The sequence below is a fragment of the Falco punctatus genome, assembly GCF_963210335.1.
Source record: "Falco punctatus genome assembly, chromosome: 1".
Taxonomy (NCBI): domain Eukaryota; kingdom Metazoa; phylum Chordata; class Aves; order Falconiformes; family Falconidae; genus Falco; species Falco punctatus.
In genome coordinates, this window is record NC_137580.1 from 22,497,118 (window position 1) to 22,520,065 (window position 22,948).

At 41.1% G+C, this 22,948-nt stretch overlaps 1 protein-coding gene across 23 annotated transcripts in view; it reads left to right on the forward strand.

The window, feature by feature from the left end:
* CAMK2D (calcium/calmodulin dependent protein kinase II delta) overlaps positions 1-22,948 on the forward strand; it is a gene marked incomplete at its 3' end in the record, with an annotated part of 209,310 nt that overhangs the window by 155,609 nt on the left and 30,753 nt on the right. For 21 of the 23 annotated variants that reach the window (XM_080373680.1, XM_080373687.1, XM_080373695.1 and 18 more), the window contains 2 exons: positions 1,116-1,165; positions 1,724-3,771. The exons of 1 other annotated variant lie outside the window; for it this stretch is intronic. In XM_080373680.1, coding sequence (XP_080229806.1) covers positions 1,116-1,122 — 7 coding nt within the window. Of the gene's footprint in view, positions 1-1,115; positions 1,166-1,723; positions 3,772-22,948 lie in introns of those variants that run through there. One more of the 23 variants, XM_080373691.1, reaches the window with a different exon arrangement.

The window sequence follows — 22,948 nt, forward strand, 5'->3', positions numbered from 1 at the left end:
TCTGGATTACCCAGCCCTCAAGGTTGTTTGGTTCTTCTTGCACAATACTCCTGTTTTGCTTTGTATTTATAGTGCCTTCCACCTAAGTGTTAAATACACTACATAAGATCAGCCCTACTGCTTGTGCTCAGGTCATTGAAAAAGACTAGTGAGTCTCCTCTAGGCTGATAGTTACCCTTTCAGCCCAAGCATTACCATTTTTCTTTTAGTTATTTTACATATTCTTTCTTTAATCTCCATCTTCTCAAGTTTAACTGGTAGATTCCCATGTAGCACCATGCTAGAAGTTACCTTCTATAACCCATCCTGACGGTCTTTTAGACTGCTTTGAACTTCATCTTTTCCCAGTCAGAGCTCTCAGTTTTGGAAAACTACAGAAGAAATCTAATTAAAGTATTATTTATCCTTCCTTTCTTTTCTCATGTTTGAAATTTTTACAGCCTACAGCTATTTATTTAATTATTACCAATAAAACAGTAGTTAACAATAGCACTTCTGTAATAAAAAAGTATCTTACACATAATGTCTGAAGAAGAATTTCAAATCCAGTAAACTTGCAAAAGCCATTGCAGCTGCGATCTGCTTTTGCAAACATCAAATCAATTGCTGCAAGCACAGTAGCTTATTTGTTTTCAGGACTACCATAAGGAGTGTACATAAATCTAAGGACAGAACTGAGCTCTTTGGTAGCTACAGGTATATGGAAATGTTTCTTTATGGCAGATAATTTATTTGGAAAAGAGTATGAGCACAAATGCATGTATTTAGTTTATAAATAAATTTTGTTCATAGTTTTCGCTGCGAGTTAGACAAGATGAACTTTGGTTTCTGTCTTGTCCAGTATTTCTCTCTGAGTGATATGACTGATGGTAGGAAATTTTTCTTTGTATTCTATGTTCTTAAGAGCTACATACACACAGAGAGTGAACCTGCATGGCACAGGCAGTCAGAGGGCTATTGGACTGAAAACTGACTCCCAAAACCTAAATTCAGACCTGAGGCTCCCAGGCTTATATTGTCTCACTTCTCACACTTTACTGCTTTTTATAATTTCATAAGTTAAATACCAGCCTGCAGGAAGACGTAAGTAAAGAGTTTATTCTGTGTTTGTACAGTGCCTAGCACAGCGGGATTCCAATCATGACTTCGGCCCCTAGATGCTACGGTAATACAAACAATATTATAAGCTAAGTTAGTTAACTACTTGCTTACGCATTCCTTTTCATTCGTTATCTCTCTGCATATGGCTCTAGCATGTCTTGCATGTAAATGACATCTGATTCTTTCTTGTTACTTGATTCAATTTTTGTATGAGAATCTCAGTCCGTGGCAGTGTCTACAATGTACACGCTGAGGAAGTAAGTTAAACTCAAGAGATTCACGTCTGAATTCTGCCCTCCCTCCTTTAAGAAATCGGTCAAGGCACTTTGGCTTCCTGCCTCAGTTTCCTTTTTTTTTATTTTAACAACCTCGCTGGCATGTTGTTAGGATGGAAAATGTCTGTAAAGTGGTTTGAAAAATAAAAGAATGCTTTGCCTGAGCATTTGGGGTTTTTCTTTTCCCTTGGTTTTCTTCACAATATTGTGTTAAATGATCTTGAGAAGATTTATTTTTTTTGTAATGGTATTGGCTAACACTTGAGCATGTGTTGTTATCTGGTGGTGATGTTACTTCAGTAATGGCAATCTGTTTTTGTTTTTGTTTTTTTTCTCCTTCCTCCTAGCTAAAAATATCAGCGGTGCCACTCTTGCATTTTCTGTACCCAACGCACCTGGTTGATTACCATCTTGGCCATCCCGTTCTCTTCATGCATGTTTCTGAGTGCATGAAGTTGTGAAGGTTCTTCATGTAACACATTTGTGATGCACCATGTTGCTGTATATTCCATCTGTACACTGTTAACATTTCAATGAAAGTGATGTTCCATGCAAATAGAGAATAACAAGGTATAAAAGACAAAAAAAATATTTGATGGACAGCAGTAGGTACAGAATACATTTGTCACTTTCTCCATTTATGCCAAGTTTTGACAGACAACTTTAAGAAGTATCCTGTTTATTAAAAAAAAAAGAAAAAAAAAAAAAGAAAAGAAAAAGTACATTTTATCCTCTTTTTTTAAGAACTGTTTTTTGACTCCTCCTTTTCCGAGTCCCAGGATTTTGGTTTGGTTCTGGTAGGAATGGTTAGGGTTTCCACTGGCAGCTCTGTTACTGTAAAACAGATTTTTATTACAGCATGTAGATGGACGAAATCACTGATAAACGTGGGAGTGATAATATCTTGGCTTTGTACCAGCTGAAGCCTTCTTAGTTTATTAGTCTATGTAAACTGGAAAAATCTCATCATTTGCTGGCTTGGTCACTTCAGAATTAACTGTCAATGTTCTGGTGAGCTGACAGCTTCTGTTTTTCTTTTGAGTCTTTACCTTTGCTTTCTTACTATGCTCATTGAAAATTTCTATTGGATGATTAAGCAAAATTAAAAATTGTGAGGAACTAAGTGATGATTGAGGGGCAGTTTTTGAGGATTAAAATGGAAGAATAGAGAAAGATCGATTTTTATCACTTTTAGGGTGTACTGTAGATTTTTAAGGAGGCTTTAAAAAACACAACATTTTGATTAAGATATAGACCACTTGTGTGGTTAATATACTCGAGAAATATTAAGCCTTAAAAGCTTAGTATGAAGAGTTTACTTACTTTACAATGCTTTGCTTCTCTGGAAATGTATTGTGGATACACCAGTTTTCTCTAACACTTTACCACTGATTCATTTCTCCTCTCTTCTCCCTCTCAATCTGCTCTTGGTTTCTTAAAATCCTCATGCAGCATACAGTATCAAGGACAAAGTTTTTTGCAGTATTACCAACTTGGTTTGCCCTTGATCCCTGGCTGCAAACACTTGTACGCTGCACAGGTAGTGCTCTCAGTGTCAGTTCAGAACACAAACTTTGTAACAGGGACTGGTTTTGCTTCCCTTATGTCGCTGTGAAAATCCATCCTTGCAAGCATTTAGGTTTCTTCCCTCCCATTTTTAATAGACAAATACAGGGATCGGTTATTTCTTTTTTGGTTTTGTTTGTTTTTTGTTAACTGTTCTGTTACCAACAGGGCTAACTGTTTTCTGTAGCGCTGTATAGTGCATGGTATCCCAAATCAATGTCCTTTTTAGCGATTAAAAATTTACAACTTGTCAGCCTGAAGTTTTTAAAATGGGAAAGCTTCCTGATTTGTATCATTTCACCTTTCTGTGTTGATTACTAATCAAAAGCAGTTCTTAAACATTTTGATGTTGTTACTAGTGGATGTATGGTAGATGGATTTAAGCTCTGATAATTACTACATGATTTTAAACAATATATATTTAAAATAAGCATCTACAATAAATGTGTTGAGCCATATTAACCTGCCAATGGGATCTGTGAAAAAAGTAATGGCCTCATTTTTTTCTCATTAATTTCTTTACCTTTTTTTTGTGAAGCGGCTATAAGTGGCATAACTGTATTTAAAATTAACAAATTAGGTGTAGGGTGTTTTTTTTTATACTTATAACATAGCATGTGGTGTTGACGTATTACTGTAGACCAAGTTTGTCTTCCACACCAAGACGTGAGGAAATTGTGATTTGTTCTCTCCACCACAACTGAATTATACACTTCTGTCATTTTGGAACACTGCAGTTTACCATGGGACACAGTGTACATATTTCTTGCCATAATGGTAAATGATTGATATATTTAAGGATTAATAAATTTGTGATTTCTGCTGACAATGTGCTTGTGTTTTAATTTCCCAATTAACTATGGGTTTTGCATTGGAAAATGTGTACTGTCTGTTTGAATTAAGAACTTGGAGATACAGCTGCATTTTCTTACAAGTCAGATTGGCAGTTTGACAATACGAGTGTTTGCTTTCGTGATTTGTCTTTTGGTTAGTTCTTAACTGCCTTTCCTGAGGACCCGATTGTACACCATTTATGCTGTACTCTGTTGATAGATTTTGCAAATACTATAGGTATGTGCATATGCTATATGTATTTTGCACATATTTATAGGTCTATATTTAGAAATTGTTTAGGTAGTTTGCAGATTTCTCTAGCTGCTTTAGTGTGTTTTATATGCTCAGCCTGTAACACAAGATGCTGTAAGAACAGTTACTATATGTTTAGCATTACAGACTGTAAAATGTATTAAAGTCCATAAATAATTAGCATTTAAAATAATATACCAGTTTAAACGCTTTAATATATATCTGTAGTGACTTTAGGCTCCTCTTATCCTATGCTGAGCCACAACTGAGAACAGTCTTTTATACCAGCAGAAAAGAAGGACCGAGGGGGCGGAGGAGAGGAGACAACTTCTAGCTTTCACGGGTCATGAAATGCAGAGCTGGATCATGTCTCTGGTTCTGTGCCAGGGCAGCGTAGTTGCAAGCCAGACCTGTAGCAGCAGCATTGGTGTGGCAGTGATCCAGGAGTACCGCCTGTCCAAGGAGCAAGAGCATATTCCTGGGTTTGTGAAAATTTCAGTGCTTCCTTTTGGGTAGCATTTTGCTATGTATTTGTAAACAAAAAGAAAAATAGTTAGGAGAGAGCTCAGGGGTTTGGAATGTTTTGGTAAACCCCAGAGGAAGCAAAAGTGGTTGAGTCTGTTGGGAAGTTTTATATTTTGTCATATCACTTCTACCTACTGTTTACTCATTTTTTCCACTAAATGTTATTCCAGAAATCAGTTTGATTTCCATTTTAAATGTGCGCCTGCAGTAAGCTGTTTGACAGCAGTGGAATTGATACTAATTTCAGGTGTGTAGAGAAGGAGAGCAGTGTATAACGCATAATGAGAAGGGAGGTGGAGACAATACAGTGGCTAAATATCAGGTTGAAGATTTGGGAAACGGGTGAATTTTGGGGTTCTTTTTGTGGGTTTTGGGTTTGGTTTTTTTTTTTGGTGTTTATTTTTATGGACGTCCTTTTATAGCACAAATGTTTTCATATGCTGCCTCCTGGTGGCTTTTTGTAATGGTGTTTTTCTATTTAGGCGTGCACAGGAAGATGGTATTTGTTCTATCCAGAAAGGAACCCAGTGCTTTCATGCATTCGCTTTTTTAATGTGAGTAAGGAACACAGAATATTTCAGAGGCTGAAAACGTCCATTTGCTTGGTCTTGAATATATGCTATACACATACCTGGAGGAATCGGATTGATTCCATTTTCTAAAAATGGGCTCCCAGGACACAGTTAAGAAAATAAACATCTGTTTCCTAGAGATGTGTATTAAATTTGGAGTTCATTGGGTGAAAGATTAACTTTACTGTTTCTTCAGTGTGCTATGAATCCTCTGTAGTGTATTATCTCCTTGGACTGTGCACTTACAGATGACATAATTACTTTGTTCTTCTCAGGGCTTCTCTTTCTTAAATTTGCACAATCATACTTTTTACATAACTCATCTTAAGATCATTAGTCAAAAAAATCAACTGTGCTAGTCGGAGAATTGTCTAAATTGCTCCAGGAGATTCAGCTTCTTCCTTCCTCACAAATTATTGGTAAAAACCAGACAGCTGTGGGTGAATGGGTTAGAAGTTCAGTGCTGCAAGGTCCAGCTGCTAAATACCTGGTTCCTGCAGGCAGAGCTGCTGTAGTAGAGCCCTGACGCACCTGTATAACAGTATGGAGGGGGCTGACGTTTTTAAGAGGGGAGAATTCTTTACCCTGCAGACTATCTATGCCTCACATGGAAGGGATCCTGCGTATAGCAGACTAGAAGCCTTTCCTCTTTTCTACTCCCTCTCTTGCACAGATACCCATGGCTGAGCAGAACAAGTTGCAGGATCTGCTTCCAAGACAGCATGCATGTAAAATGAGGAGAACGCAGCAATTCTGCTTGCTCATTTGCTGCAGAACAGCAGCAGCACAAGGCTGCTTGTTTCCAGCATGTTCTTGTCCAGACTCTGAGCCCAGGCAAAAGGCACTGCAGACAGTAAGTTTGGGGAAGAGGAGACAATTTAATCACAGAGTGTGAGGGGAGGAGAATCAATGCAAAAAAGACAAGCTGGTTTATGAGGTGAAAAGATAGGAGAGCAGTGTCTCTGTATTTACAGAAGTTGTCACTCCTTTAAAGGTGTTGCCAGAGCGCAGCTATGGGGCTGGACCATCTTATGCAGTAACTGGAAATTTGGCCCATATAATCTTTTTCATCATAATGACTTCTAATTAGTTAACAAAGTCAGATAGTTGAATGTGGCATGTGGTTGGGACAAGGTTGTTTCCCTTAAAATAGCAATGGTTTGAATCTGCATAGCCACAGAATAACCTCCAAAAAGTTGCATTAAATTGCAGTGTAGAATTTTATCAGGAGTCTGATGCAACTCTTGACAACTAAGGGCCTAGGTCCTTTGGCTATTCCCTGAACTCGGCCCATAGTGGAAAGATGCCATCTCATGTCAGGGCAGGAGAAAGAGAGCATGTATCAGCAAGCCCCCTGCTCACTGCCAGGTATTTCCCAGTGTCCTAGCAAGCTGGTACAGGAGGAGAGGGGAGTGAAGTTTATTAATAGACAGCATTGGGAGATAGTTCATGGCAAACCAAACACCCCTGAGCTGGGAAGGAGGAGGCCACACTGCTCTTTCACCACTCCTTTTCCCACCCTTCTCAGGCATTCAGTGTTGGCTCCCTGAGAAGACAGCTGCCCAGGACCAAGGCGGTGACAGTCACAGATTGTTAAGTAACACATGTAATCAAGGGACAATACTAGCCAGCAGCCAGCCTGGTAGTGGAGTGAGGAGCCTATGTTTGTGTGCCTGACAGCTCATTTTATAAACAGAGTTTATTGTGGAACATGGGTACCTAAACAAATCAAACCCTTAGTAACGATGGAGAAGAGGGTACTCCCAAGCACACACTTCTGTCGTGTTACAGCAAGATACCAACTTAAACACCATATAAAACTGTTGCCATGTCCTGTGCCCTGGAGAGAGGGTAAGTACCAGAGCAAGAAGCAAGAGTTTGGCTCCAGGACTACTGGCAGGATTAAGGGTGCTTACAGTTTCAATGAGGAACAAGTAAGTATATATTTAAACATATTCATGAGGAAGATGTTCATGGTCTATTGAGCTGTTGCCTCCCTTGCACAAGTTGTTTGGGGAGATTATCCTAGACCAAAGCAACTGCAAAGATCAAATGTCAATATTGTGTAGACATGGTGGTGTTGATCTCAAGTACTGGTGGTAGTGCTTGCTGCCCCATTTTTAGCATGTATTCTTTTCTGGTAGATGTTTAAGTGTGCTTCCCATAGGGACTTTCTGAACCTGGCAGCCACTATTTCAGGCACCCTGTACCACAGGATTCTCAAAGAAATCCCAACATGTTCTGCTAGGTGGTGGAGTCGCTGAGTTTTATGGAGTGTAAAAAAGTGGTAGGAGCCTCAGAGCCCCAGAGACTGCTGTAGGAAGCAGCTGATGATCTGTGCTACAGTTACTTGCAAAGTGACAGAGGATGTTACTGGCAAGGAACATCACTGATGAGTGTCACAGAAATTCTGAATTGTGCCTGTGATGAAAGGGATTGAAATGAGTTTCGCAAAACCCCAATGTAGTAAGGGCTGATAGACACAGCGTGAGATTTGGCGCTTGGTTCTCCCTGGTGTTTCGTGTCTCTGGAACATGCCTTCCCCCTCGTCTGTCTCCAGCATCCTCCTGCTCTGCAGGCCTGTCCTTCCTACCCTGAGTGCTTTGCTGCTTTCATGTGATACTTAACCCATCTATCCCTGAACTATCACAGCACCCTGTTTTAACAGGTTTTCCTTCTAGTGGCTTTCGTTGCACAGCCTTTGTGCTGTGTTGTGTTTGAGCTTGCTTTCTTTCCCCTGTCAGAAAATCTTTGTCTTGAACTCAAGTTTTCACCCTGTCGCTATACGTTTCCTTGTGCCCCCCTGTTTGTTTTCTGAGTCTTTGTAGGTAATGCCTCTGCTTCTCTGAGCCCTGAAGCAGGGATTCATGAACATCAGGAGCTTTGTGTGTTCTCGGTGTGCTTATTTGGTTAAGTTCCTCAGGCAAAATGGGCATCTGAACATCTACTCCCTGGCCTGAGCTAGAGATTTAGCATGAGCTGAGAGCATGGCTTCTCTGCTATTCAGCTGTGAGTGCTGCTGGGCATACACTGAAGTGAAATCCTAAGTGCTTTGGACGCTTAAAAAATCATGAAATATAGACACTGCTGTAGAAAGGATAAGAACCATGGCAGCAGTTTTAGAATCACAAGTCTGGGTGTAGCTCCTGATCCTGCTTCAGGTTCCAGAGGCATTGCTGAGGGATGTAGCTTTTATATGTATTTTTGCCTTGTGTAGGAATTCCTGTTAGAAGGGCTGCCTGACAGCCCAGCTGGAGCAGAGCAGGTTTTCCTTGGGATGCAGCTAGTGGGCTGCTATTTCACTTTGCTGCAATTTTCTGGGTTTTTTTCTGAACAAACCTTTTAACTAGAGAGTAAAGCGCAGAGGCTGGGCCATGCCAAAACTGCAAATACAGCTACTCTGACCTTCATAGATAATTCTGTTTCTCATGTGGCTACTTGAAGTCCAAGCAAGTCTTTACAAAGGAAAAAAACAAATCAAAACAAAACCAGAACGGTATGTATGTGGGAAAAGCCTTGTATCCCACTATTTTATCAAAATTTTAAATCATTAAACCAGCATATTGTCAAATGAAGATCAAGATACTATCAGAAGTTATACAAGTGCATGTTTCTTTTCCTGGTAGTTCAAATCAATACAACACAGATAGGCTTAAGGAGCTTAACTTTCTTTTACAGTGACGTATGGATATTCTTTTGGCTTTGATCAACAGTAAACATTTTAAACAAATACATTTTAGTAAATTACAAAGATGATTTATTAAATTAATTCAGAAATTGTTTGGAAAGCAGGTTAGTGACAGGCAATGTTTATTCTAGGTGAATAAGTGACAGCTTTGCTTTCTTTTCTGTCTCCTAGCAGCTGCCTGAACACACAAACTTAAAAAACCCCCACAGACAGCACTCCCTAAATCTAATCTTACTGAAAAGTTATCCTAAACAGGCATTTGAATACAGCAGAGCACCTTTACACATAATGATAGGAACTGGTAGTGTGCCTGGCTTTCTGTCTGCAGGCTTTAGTTCTGATCCTCTAGTTGGCCTTGGGGCTGCCCGTTGAGTATGGTGTTGGGATGGGCACTTCTGACTCTGATGGGGCAGTTTCCATTTCTGTGCTTTCATTGCTATTCTTTGTATTGATAGTTTTCAGACTGCCTCTCTAGACCCTGATGAACCTGTGGATTAAAGGGGTCTGTGAAAGTTGAGCAAAATTATCCTTTAGGTAAAGACTTAAATATCCTCTGTATATATATTTTAAGAACCTGGGAGTATTAACTAGTTTCCAGCATCTTAAGAGGGACCCAGCTAAGGTCTGCTCTGGTTAGTCACCTGCAGAACCTTTCTTTGGATCTCCAGGTCACAGCATTTTCACAACACAGTTGAAGAAGTTTCTGAACATGGTCTGAGGCATCTGAAATCATCAGTGATACTTGGAAAACTGCATGTTTGTGGCTTATTAGAATGGTAGAATTCTCCTGTGTGCTGGTAGTCAAAAGAAAACAAAAAAAATAGTATTTTTTTTCAACACACGTACAGCAAGTCTAAAGAGCAGTAATAGATTTATTATTTTTTTTTAATTCTGCCCTAACTACTTAGGGTAGTAATTAAAATGTGAGAAGAAAGAGGGCATTTTATTTCATCCTTCAGCAGAAGTGTTTTAACTGATGAAGTATCATGACGCTCTTAAGAAGCGCAAGCATGGCAGGCTGGCCCGTGCTGGCTCCTAACAAGAACTGAAGTGAAATGCCTCCCAGAGCTGTCGCTGTGGTTTGAAATAGATCTGTGAGTTCAGCAACACTGTTTGTTTGGTATGAAAATTGTGTTTCATCAAACATGAATTTTTGTATGCACATGGTTGGAAGCATGCAGGTGTTGGCACATCGTTCCAAGATCTGTTTTTGGAGGCATTGTTTCAGTCTCCTGTTGGGACCAAACCTCTTTGTATAAATAAATACTCTGTGATGGACACAGACAAGTGCAGCAGCAGACTGGTTTCAGACCCTGGATGTAGAGCACTTTGACACGGATTGGGAAGCACAAGTAGGAGATTTTGCTCTTTTTCATTCTAGCCAGAAATCTGAGCGTGAGTGTCCCTTGTGCAATGTCAGTGCCATAACCACTGAGTTTTTGATATTTGAGACGGCCTTTTTTTTTTTTTTCCTTTCTGAGAAATAAGCAGGGAAGGATCTAGTTTGTGTTTCAGCAGCTTGTAAAAAAAAAGTCAAAATTTCCCTAATGGCAACAGCAGAAAGGATCCCCTTCCCTGGGCACCTGTCAACTGAAGCTGTCAAAAAGGCTGAAAATTGCAATGAGGATTAATTAACACAAAGCTGAGGGCAGGAAACATTACAACACTCTACCTAAAGAAACGGATGTGTTTGATGATTTAAGTAGGTGAACAAATGCAAATAAGAAAGGGTTAAAAGTCCTCAATTGATGCTTTTCTAATCTCTTCTTTGTAATGGATTTCCCAAGATTAGGACCCTGAGGCGCACTAAGAGGCAGGATGGGAGAATATTTACTCTCTTCTCTATAAATAGGGGAACTTGGTGTTTGACACAGCGCATTCCCACCTTTCTCTAAGCACTGTTTCCCAGTTAAGACCGGCTTTTCACACATGACAAGGTGGAGCTACTTTATATCCCACAAGTCTTACGCTGTCTGCCAAAAGGTTGTAAGTGGGATATTTGAGAGAGTGGAAGAGCCAGGGGGGTGAGGAGTATACTGTTTTCATTAAAAGGCCTTAGCAACTCACACTACTCATCTCTAAGGAGTCATCGCTGGCACAAAGATCTAAAAATTTTGGTGGCAAGAGGAGAAAGGAGTCTGAGGTTTCTCTTTTGGCAGATCATTTTGCCTCTCTGTCAAAATGCACCTCTGCTGCTCCCTCAGATGCTTGCCTCTTCCTTCCGCTGCCTAATGCTCATGCCCTGCCTTCCTCCTCCTCCCAAATCATCCTCCTCCCCCTGTCGCAAGAAACCCTGATGTTATTACCGCATGGCATTTATTATGTTAAAAACAGTGTCGTGTGCCACTCCTCAAAATGACTCATTTACTTCTATGTCTAAAACTCAACTCCCTCCATTCTCCTTATTTTTTTCCACTTACCTTTTGTCTCTCTCTTCTACGTGAGACCTGTTCCTGGGCACAGTTAGCAGCTGGAACAATAGGCAGTATTACTGGGTGTAGTGTTGCTGTGCTTGGGTATTTGATTGGAAGGCTTTTAAAAACATTAGCTAATTAATCTTTACTATGTCACTGGCAGTGGGCGAGCATCGCCTACCTAGTTTTATGGCTAAAAACCTGACAGTATATAATTTCCCCAAGGCCACAAAGCTGATGGATGACAGGAGTTTCTAGGTACAAGGCTGAGTTTCATTCCTTGAATGACAGTGATTACAGTCTGTGCATGACGGATTTATGGCCAGAATTATAAGGAATGCTTAGAGAGCTCCACACTTGCTCACTGCATGGCATGTAGCACATCATGGTTTGTGGCCTCTGCTCACGTTCTGAGTCCTCGTCACAGGAACCTTTCTGCATTCCAAGCTCGTGGGGAAGAGGCAGCGTTCCAACTAAGTTCCCTCTGAAAAGCAAGGTTCACATCTATCCTGGCAACTGAAACCATGCAATGGTTCCCAAATCTAAGAAAAGCCACAGCACACCATTCTGAGGGCAGTACTTTTAATTGAAGGTGGCAGCAACGTACTGCTGTTCTCAACAGAGCATGTGCTAATACCCTGCAAGTTTTGAAGGTCATGCTAGTTAATTATATTAGCTAAAATCAACTTCCTGCATCTGTCAGCAGTTCAAAGCCAATACATCTGTAAAGCATTAGCAGTATATTTTCTTTGTATATCTTGAAAAAAGAAAGACAAAAAATCCCTCCCAGAAAACCCCAAACCCAAAGTTACTTAATTTTTCTGCCACTGGTAGAGACCTGATCTGATATTTAGATGCTTCATGAATCTTTCTGAGAGATGGAGAAGATCTGAGATGGTGATGATTGATGGAGAAGGTGTAATTACAAGGTTTCAGTTTTACAGTGATTTGGTTAAAATGTAATGCTACAGTGCACACTCACGCACACAGAGTCTGAAGCAGAACAGAAGGTTGTCTGTTACATATTTTTGCAAAGTGATGTCTTTTTTAAAGTTCTTTGATAATTTGAGGTTTTCAAGCTCCCCATTTCAAGGAGCCTTCTTGGTTCCCACTGAAATGAATACATTGATACTTTTCAGTTTAAAAAAATGCTTCAGTTTGAAGATATTCAGTGGGCTCCTACAGTGAAGGATCATCCTTGTCATCAGTTCCCCCAACGTGAAAAAAACATTCATCTGTGAAGAGGCAAGATTCTGTTTGCAGATAAGGGCTTACAAAGGTATAAGAGGAGTTTAATGACCAACCCAAGATAGCTCCACGAGATTTTGTGGGTCTGGCTCCAGTTCCCTGAGCACAAAAAGTCTGTATTGCTACCCAGGTCATTGCTGTGAGGTTTTGTCATTTGGCCGTTGTTAGAAAGAAGCCAGCTCCTTCCTACTGGCTGCAAGCGCTTGATGCAGTCCAGACGCTAATACAATAGGGGTGACCAGCCAAGGAACTGATGTCCTCAGTCTGTAACTAAGTGTGATTGAAAGGGAGAGTTAGGGGCAGTGAAAAGTTCTATCCTTCATCCTTGCGTTAGCATCTGCTTGAGAGCTTGGTGCTGTTTTTTTGTTACCTTTCAGAAAAGAGCGCTGGATAACATAGTTTAGGTATATCGTTATTATTAGGAGTCTGTTCCTTCCATTTGCTACGCTTTCTTCCAAGATGTAAAATCTATGTACACACAATATGAAATAAATCTCATCAGTTTACAACTTCCATTTAATTTTGGGGAGCATGTGTTTTTGTGGAAGCGATGATAAAAATCAAGGCCTACTTTATTCATGTTGCTCCTCAAAGAAAATTAAAAGATACAAATAGAAAATAAGCTAAACCAAGTTTGGATTTACAGTCCAGAGCTTATTAGGGTCGAAGTCTCAAGTTTCAATTGTCCAAGTAGAAGGGGTTCAGTGCACAGCTTCGATGGCTGCAGTCAAGTTATTTGAACTGCTGATTTTTGTAAAAGAATGCATACTTTATGTTATCCTCTGGGGCAAGAGACTGGTGTGATCAGCTGTCCTGCCACATAAAATTAACCTTGGAGGAGGCACTCATAAATTCAATGAGAATTTATTAGAGTACCCACTTTTTATTGTTGTCAGCAGACACCTATGACGAGGACAATGATGAAGAATCTGAGCACAACCTACATAAATGCATATTTGTGTCTATGGGAGGCATTCATTTTGCTTCACTGCTGCCAGCCAGTCTGGCTCCCTTCAGGAGTCAGCTTAGGTCAGAGGAGTGAGAAATGAGATGCTTTTGATTCATAACTCCGAATAACATTTGAGAAGTTTCTAGATAGGAATACTTTTTACAGCTAAGCTGCAACTTCTTATAAGAGTTTGGCTTCAGGGAGTGAAATAGTGGTTATGGAGAGATAAAATGGAAGTGTGAGGGAGAAAAATACAGTGTTCGCATCTTCCCTTTCCTCTTTAGGCTGTAATTTTCCCCTTCTTTCTCCTCTGCAGTCAAATAATAAAGTGTGAATTTAGTGGCAGGTCACCGTATAGAGATAATACAGTCAGAGTAGGCTTTCTCAACCTCTTCTACAGCACATACCTTCATAGATACTGATGAGCAGAGGAAAGCTCCAGAATAACACAATCAATGTATAGGCATTGTAAATAAAACCCCCACAGCTTTTATTTAGAAAAAGGAGATAATTTGCAGAAATGTATATTGAAACTAGAAGCATTCCTAGTGAAAGTCTAGGAGTCATTTTCTAAGTTGTTTTGGAAGTCTGACCCTTTTTCTTGCTCACATATCCTAAACACATCAGTTGGCTGGTACAAGATTTCATTGTTGTTGTTCATTTCTATTCCTAATTCAAGAATCTGTGAAAGACTAAGAGATCATACATCTGTACAGACAGCTATGTTCCAGTATCTCATTTCAGTGACCTTCATATCTTCTGGTCAACTTAAACAACTAGGCGGTAACTGGGGACAGAAATTGGTTACCTCTGATAAAAAGAGGGAACAGTTTTATTTTGGAGCCCATCCAAAACTGCCTAAGGTAATTTTGATCATTAACTTCTGAGTATTCCATGTTTGTGATTTCAGCAGCTTCTGCAGAGGGGAGTTCTTTTCAGCGTTGCTAGGCTAATGCCTGAAGGTATGCACTGTATACATCGTGTACCAGTAAATGGCAACGTGCAGGTGAAAATCTCTCTTAATGATGGATGTAAAAGTTGAGGCAGTTTCAGAAATCATAGCAAACAGGTAAAATGCATGCTGTAACTAGTGGAGAAGGGGAGGTTAGAGAAGTGCTGAGAATGAGTGGTGTAAAGGCTTAGTACAGTAAGAGATTTGGACTCTGACACAGTCCCCAGTACAAATTTGGGACTATATTTAGTGATTTCTACTGAACAAAAATTTCTGTTGAATATTAATTCAAGTATGATAGCAAAACAATGCTGAAGATGCTTGCAGACTTGGGCTAAGAGCTTAAAATTTGTAAGGGATTTAGAGCCCCTGTCAACTATCAAACAGGGTCTGAATTCCCATATGCAGTTTATCAGTCTCCTCCTACGTAAGTATTTCCACATCCCATGGGATCAGTCATTATCCTGTCTCTGTAACATACTTATTTGTAAGTGTTGTCCCCACACAGGACTTTCTCTTCGCTACTGAAATACCATCTATCTGGGAGACTAGCCAGAGAACCTGGACACTGTTCAATATTCAAGTGAAGTGACTTATGTCCAGAATCTGCAACAGCTTTTCTGGTGTCTTTGAATTGTCAGGCAAGCCCGTAACTGCCACCCCTCTAAAATGTGTATTTCAGACGCTCTGTTGCACAGATCTCAGAGAAATGGCTCTGATATTCTCAAGTCAATTTTTATTCAGCGTGCTTGGAGTAAATACACAAAACCTACCGCTGTATGCTATTTGGCTGTGACACTTGGATAATAAAATAAGCAGGCCAGAGAAATTAAGAGCAGAAATAAAGACCTCTAGGCAACAATGCAATATAATAGGGAAAAAATATAACTCAATTGGAAATAGCCAGCTGGCACTAATGGCTCATTTGTTTATACTCATATTTCTAGACTGTCTGGCTTTTGGGGAGATGGGAGGAAGGAAAATCATGCCTGCCTGCCAATGCCTACCATTAGAAGCACTATTGAATAGAGCCGTTGGTCTGCAGCTAAGGAGGCACTCCAAACCTTCCTGATAATCAGAAAAGGTTTTGGGAAACTGTCAAGTACCTGAGAAGAAGCCCAGCTGCAAGAAGCTGGGCTTTGTCATCTCAGGTACTTGACAGTTTTCTAAAACCATTTCTGATTATCGAACAGGTTTTGATAACATGCTGTGGGTGATGGGGTAAACAGAGAGGCAGCATCACAATGCATGGCTAAGGTACAGTGCTCCCCTTCACATAGAGGGGAGGTGGTGTCTGCAGGCATGCTAAACTAACCAAACTTTCTTTTAAGCAAACATAGGAACTTGCTGTGCCTGAAAACGCAACTTGGAATTTAACCTCGGTACAGTTGTTATTGCAGTGTGGTTGGGTTTAGTTACTATAAACAAACACAAAGAAAGAAACAAACCAACCCAAACTCAAAAAACCCCACCTAGGACTGTTGCACAGGTTGTGGCATGTGCAGCTGTGTTAAATGCCAGTGCTTTTGTGGAAAATAAACTGAATACCACTGAATTTGACAAGCCCAATGAGATGCACTGGTGGAAGGGTGAGCACAGTGGGAAGTGGTGGGCACTTGCCATCTGGCCAGGAATGGACACTAACACATGATAATGCGATCCATCTGTATGCATGTTGCTATTTTGGGCAGGGAAAGCATCCTGCCTGCCTTCCCTGTCTCCTCTGGTCCTCCTGGCTGCAGAAGCAGGTTCGACTCTTGACAGGGTCAGCAGCACAGTGCTTGGTTCATTGGTCTCCTCTGCCTGCTGTGATCAAGCGCAAGTCCCATTTTTATGACTGCGTTACCCCTTTTTCCATTTCTTGACCCTTCTTTCTGCCATCCCTGTACCTCACTTTGCCTCTGTCCCCTCCTAAATAAACAACCTGCTCATGATTGATTTTTTCCTGGATGATCCCAGCTTTACTAAATCTATACCCACACCTGGTATGGCTGATACCATTATCTAGAGGGAATAATGATAATGTTATTATTATGGTATAATAATTGGTGGTTTATTTAATAATAATATTAATAAGAGGGCATTATGATATGGTTACCTGTTGTAGTCGGAGTCTAACTCAGTCAGCCTCACACAGGGTACCAATTGTTGCAGCACAATCAAACTAGCAGACTGCAACAAGGCTTTTACCATCAGTCAGATTCTACTGTCCATGTTGTTTCTTCTTCCTCTAGAAGTCAGACCACACTGCTCCTCCTACACTCCTTGGGGCTATTTAACCACTTAGCAGGAAGGAGCTACAGCTGCACATTGTCCATGTCAATCAACCCACTGCCCCTGAGGCCAGGCCACAGCTGCATGTTATCAATGCTAATCAACCCCCTGCCTCCATTCCTCTACAGTTACCTACAAGCGTCTGCTTTCTGTGAGGTCCCCCATACGCCCCTGCAGTTACCTGTGAGGGCCTAATTCCCTTAAGCCCCTGTGAAGGGCAGGCATCCCTCGCATCACCCTCTGTAACTTTTGTCAGCTCCTCCCTTGCTTATCTGCCTCACCCAGCAGTTTCTCATGCCTGGTTTTTCCAGGTTCTGTTTGGTTGGCGTGACCTCATGGCAGGAGCAAGGCACCAGCCTGGTGATTTGCCCGAAACTGTAACAGAGAGCACACCTGTGAAGTGGCGCAGTGCCTAGCTGAGCCTCACTGGCTTTTCTGCTGGCACATCTCTTGTGGCATGGCACTCACGGCTGTCCACGTGGAGCAGCAGGGACACAAACCTTCCGTCTGAGATGGGTTAACTTGCTAAAGTTTGGAGTGAATGACCCAAGGCTTTTGGAAGCCAAACAGAAATATGGAGTAAATATGTCCTGCAGCACCAGTTGGAAATTACTCATAAAGAATATAGCGCCATTCAAGAAGTAAAGGCTATGGCACTTTCTAATCTATACATCCGTCCCCAGCGCATACTCAGCTATGTTTTCAGGCTTCACTAGCTGCAGTATCTTCATATAAATATGTGCAGTTGGTGGGGGTTTTTGCATTATTATTATTTTCCTTTACCACTTCAAAGAGCAAGTGTAACTGCACCTCATGCTAAGCTTTCCTAGAACGGGTTGGGTTGGAAGGGACCTTTAAAGGTGATTTAGCCTACCCCCCTGCAGTGAGCAGGGACATCTTCAACAAGATGGGGTTCTCCCAGCCCCGTCCCACCAGCCCTGGGTTTTGGTGCTGGCCTGCACCTGGAGGAGTCAGGTGCGAGCAAGGTGCCGGCTGTTCCCCATTGGAGTAACTGCCTCATAAATGCCAGCTGTTCCCCATTGGGGTAACAGCCTCACAACTGGCTCTGAGTGCAATTGAAGCTGGGCTTTTTGCTGAAAAGTTAGAGATCATCTTAGTGCTGGTATTAGAGGGAAGATTTGCAGTGATCAGAAAGGAAATATTCAGGAATTCATGATAGGAGTAGATGTGTTTTGACCTTCAATATGGAGGAGTGGATGGATTCTCCTGTGAGCTGTTCGCAACTGGTGAGTAGTGGCTGGAGGGGTCTTGCTGTGCATGGCAGAGATGCTTGTAGCCTATGACTGGAAAATAGCATATTTTCTGTAGGTGGTGTGCGCTATCTGAGCGGCGAGGAGGCTGCCAGATGCAGGTGAAGATCTGTGGATGGTTGTTAAGAGTTGCTATTTTGTTGTTCTTGCTAGGTGGCTTGGTCCTGCTGCAGAGGCTCTTTGTTGTAAAAACTTAAGATAAAAGGCTGTGTGTGCCGTCATGGGGCAGGAATCTTAAATCTTACACAGTAAAGAAAACAATCTGAAAGTTTTAGACCAGCAAGGGTGGTTTGTTTTTTTCTAACTCTTGTGCTGCAAGTAAGAGGCTTTCATTTTAAAAGTGTCTTTTAAACATAGAAAATGGAGCATGTGTTTGCCAGGCAAGCTTCCTCCTGTGCTAGCCGACATCTGTACTTGATATTCAACTGGCGTACACAAAGCTTTGTTTAAATGATGTGTTTCATTTTTTGAAAACCTTCAAGTATATACAAGCTGCAGTATGAGAGCAGTTTATTTAAATGTACTGGTTTATTTTCAAAGGCTTATAGAGTTAGGTGCCCTTTCATGACAAATGTGCTGCTGTTCTTATTCCTACTTTATGAAAATACTGTTTATAAATGTAATTCCTATTATTATTATTATTGTGATTTCTACTGGGTATGTGCCAGGACTGTAATGCCTGAGTTTTTCAGAATCTTCAGAATTGCCCATGCCTTAACAAAACAAAATAAATAGTTAGGTTCTGTGATTCTTATGAGGTACTGGTTGGAGTAAGTGTTCACCAGCTCAAAACAGTTATGTAAATGCTTTGTCTGCTGTTGATTATTCACATGTGGTACACATGCTCCTCTCCATTCTGGTCAGCCTACATGGGGAGCAAGAGCGTGAAAGTCTTTCTTCATATGTCATCAGACTCTTGGACAAACCTTGGCGTGCTCTTTATGGAAAATAATGGACTAGATCAACTTCTTTTCTCACAAATTTTTCATGAATTGATAAATGCTGAAATAATTTACTAACTGCATTAAAATGAATCTCAGATTGTGTACTAATTATGTGACGTTCACTTAACACACTTCTCTACTGGCAACAGGCACTGTGCTGTGGGATGTCAGTTGCTGTTATTTTGGTGCCACCATGGAGAGATGGAACCACGGTGGTTTAGCTTCATCAGTAACAGCAAAACCGTCTTAGAATGCCTTTATCTTTCTTTGATGGAGATGTGATTGAGATGTACTTGTCCATATTTAATTCTTTGAACAAATAATTTTTTGTGCAAATATTCTTGAAGTGCTGGTTTAGAGCACTGCTGGATAATGGGATGAAGTCAAACTGGTGACATGAAGTCTGCTCTCCTCTTTCTTTATTATTGTGGGAAGAATTTGGCCTTAGTTTTTGAAAGCAATCCAGAAATAATGCTGGCAAAGTGGAGATGGTAAAACCTGCCTTACAGAACTCTGCCGAAGGCTCACATGCTTCTGTGTTTGTGAAAGTAAGTTACTGAAGCCCGAAGTAAAACCTGAGAGGTGCTCTGGTATCTCTGTCCTGGTGGAGAAATCGAGGGCTGCTGTTCAGCACCTGGGGTCAGGGTCTTTGGGGGAGGGAGGCCAAATGTTTCCCTCCAGGATCACGCAGAATGTGTGTCTCTGATAATAATTGCAGGCTTAGACCCTATTTAAGTCTGTTCATGTGTATCAAACAGATGAACCGTATTGCACAATATCCACTGTTTAAATGCTGTGGAAGTCACACTTCTCCCTGTGTATGGAAAGTTAGCCACAAAAGTATGTTGTAGTTTGAATTATGTCCGTCTAATGTCAGCATTGCCACTCAGCAGAATGTGACTTTGATCAGTGATGCATAGATTGACAGGGAAAAATAAAAGATGAAAAATAGTATTTGTCAAAACTGGGTGCTAAGCTTTAATTTTGAAGTTAGGGGGTAGGGGTGGGGAAAGCCTCACTCTGTGTCTGTGGTTGTCAGAGGAGAGGTGTTTGATTTGCACTTTGATTTTCCCCATGAAAATTGCTTGTGGACAAATACTTTTCTAATAGATACTTCTAGAATTCAGGCGGGCAATGCAAAATGCTCTCTGAGTTTAATGAGCATTTCTGCAGTAGTTTCATCTTAAAGAAAAGCACTCTACTGTGCCCAGGTGTAGTTTAGCTTTTCTGGAACTTTAATTGGGCTTTTCTACCAGCATCATCATCAAGTACAGGCACATGCTTTTCACCTGTGAGAAGGAATAGGGGAGGAGAAGGGGGAAACTGTTGTATCCCTTCCTTTTCCCAGCTGTATTTTCAAATGGCTGGTGTGATAAAGAGAGTTCTTAAATACCTACTGAACAAAACATGGTAACTAGCTTGCTCTGTTCTTGTTCTAGCAAACCAACCTCAAAAAACCTAAAAATACTTGCTAAAGTTATTGGATAATCTCATGGTACTTACGATCTGATGATCTATGTACGGCAGAGGTGTCTGAGGAAAAAGGAAACTTTCTGAGTGAGTTGAAGCCTGAAACATCACAACTGTGTACAATATGAGTACTGCATATACCCCTACGTGCAAGTTCAACAGCTGATGCTGTTGCAGCACTTGCATAGCAGATAGGTTATTCTAAAAGCTGACATGAAGAGTATCTGTTCTTAAGCCTACAGTAATGTATTTCAACTCTGAAATATGTTTTCAAGTCCCTCATTCATTGTTGGCTCCCTGCATGCTTTGCTGTGTACCTTGCTTTCCCCAAGCCTGCCTGATGTAATGGGAACGTGAGCCGGCTTTCCCCCGTGCCTGCGGGAGCTGTTGTGCTGTTGGGAATGGGGCAGGGACATGAGCTTTGATGAAAGCAAATCTGCACGCTCAGAGGGAGATATGGACATGTCAAATGTAGCAATAAAAAGGTCACAGGATTATGCTGGATCTGGGTACCCGTTTTGATAAAATTGTCAGATATTTCAACTTCAGAACCACTGGAAGCCTTTGAGCACAGAGGTGTATAGAAAGCGACTGTAATTTCCATTTCACAATGTGGCTGAACTGTTGAGCATTTTACTAGCTGCAGCAAATTTGGCCTGATAAAAAAGCCTTCTGAAGTACAGAAGTGTAGGGTTGGATTCAGTGGGCTTGGGCTAAGCCCCCGAGTGGGGTATAGCCATGTCTCTTATCTCTAAAATCCTCGCTGGGCTTAGTCATCTAAGGTGAAAATAGTAGGGCAAATACGTTTGACCTCCCCTTTCTTTCTTTTAAATGATCTTGGTTAACTAGAAAAAAATATTTTCCTGGCTATAAGTGAATTAAATTGGAGAAAAAATTTTGTGCTTTACAGATCCAAAAGAAAGTGTTTGGTTTTTTTTTTAAAAAAAGAAAGGGGAGGGGGGGAAACACCAAAAAACTAGATGTTTTGCTCTGATCTGTCTAGAAGCACTGGCTGCACAGTGTGTTTGTGTCCTGTTGCTGTTACTCTTAGCACTGTGTGAGGGATGAGGCTATTTGCACATGCAAGTACAAAACTTGCTTTAATACTCCCCAGTGAAATGTGTGTGCTCTGGGTGCAGACAATGAGCCATCTGCTTCAGTACCCACGGAAAGTAAGCAATGAAAGGATGTAAATGCTGTTCAAGCAAATAAATGTAAATATTTGGAGATGTAAATATTCCCAAAGTATGCTGATACCCTTATTGAAGCCTTGTTTTGCCTGACTTTTACCTTTGCTGTATTGCAGGGGAGAACTCTGCGTGCGTGTGTATGTATGTAAATAGAATACACACATATTTAAGTTCTAAAGTTTGGGATAAGGGATGGGAAGTTTCTTGCCAATCCTGGAGTATTCAACGTGAAAAATCCGTGGCAGTTTTGTGTTTTTTCTGTTAAACGCTGATGATTTGCTGCTCTCTAGTGGCTATTTAATAAAAGTGGTGTGTGATGCCAGCTACTGCTGAGCAAGAACTCAGTGGAGGTGAATTCCACCTGGCCTCAGACGGGTCCAGCCAGCTGTTACACATGGCAATTTAATTGCCCACATTTTTGCATTTAGCACTGGAGGTAGTAATATAGTAATAGTAACTTTCTGTGCTCGTAATAAAAGAGACAGAAAAGTGTGTAGGCAGCCTGCAGAGGTGAGGCTGGTATCTCTTAACCCTTTGGAAATCATGTTGAGATGGCTGGAGGAGAGCAGAGCCCGCTGCTGCGGGGGCTACAGCCTATTGGGGCACGGCTGGGGCAAGGCAGGCTCCTCCGTGTTCGGTTTGATGGGGGGGAGAAGGGTTGGGGGTTTTGTGTTTGTTGTTTGTGTTATTATATATGCTGATTAGCACAGATTATTATTTTTTATTATTTTTATTGCAAAACATAGACTGCTGGTGAATGCCAAAAAGGCTGGGACTGAGTTCCCTTATTTGCATCATTTCAAAGAACAATCCCTTAACTATCTTGGATTCATGGATTTGTCTGTATTTCATTTCCTTCACCTTGATGTTCTCCAACTTGGAGAGGTAAGATAGCATCCTGTAGGGATGTAGGGAGGACTTGGTGCAGCTTGTGTCTTTATGTACACCTGGTGTGAATGATTTTACTGATTTATGGATGATTTCATGACTTATTTTACTGCCTTGTCAACAAATAACTGTGGTGTCTAAAGCTAGAGGGGCTTTCTGTACCGTTTGAAAATACGCCCGGAAAACAAATAGTCTGTCTCTTATATGGCTGTCAGAGGAATATGCTGTTTGGATACAACAGATGAGAAAAGGACTCGCCAATGGAAGTACTGCAGTGGGACGTCCCTCCCTCACATGCCAGTTCCTCTTTTCTTCATTACTTAGGTTATCGCTTCCATGTTTTCTCCTCCCTTCCTGTGTCAGTCGCTTATCTCCACAATAACACTTGGCCCATGTTGTCTCCAAAAATTCTGTTAATGCCAGTGATACAATTCCGACACGTTCTTTTTTGATTGCTGAAAACTGGGAGGGGAAAAGTCTTAACCCTTGTGCTCATTGTCTTGTCTGGAGCCAAGACCAAAATGGTCCCTTGGCT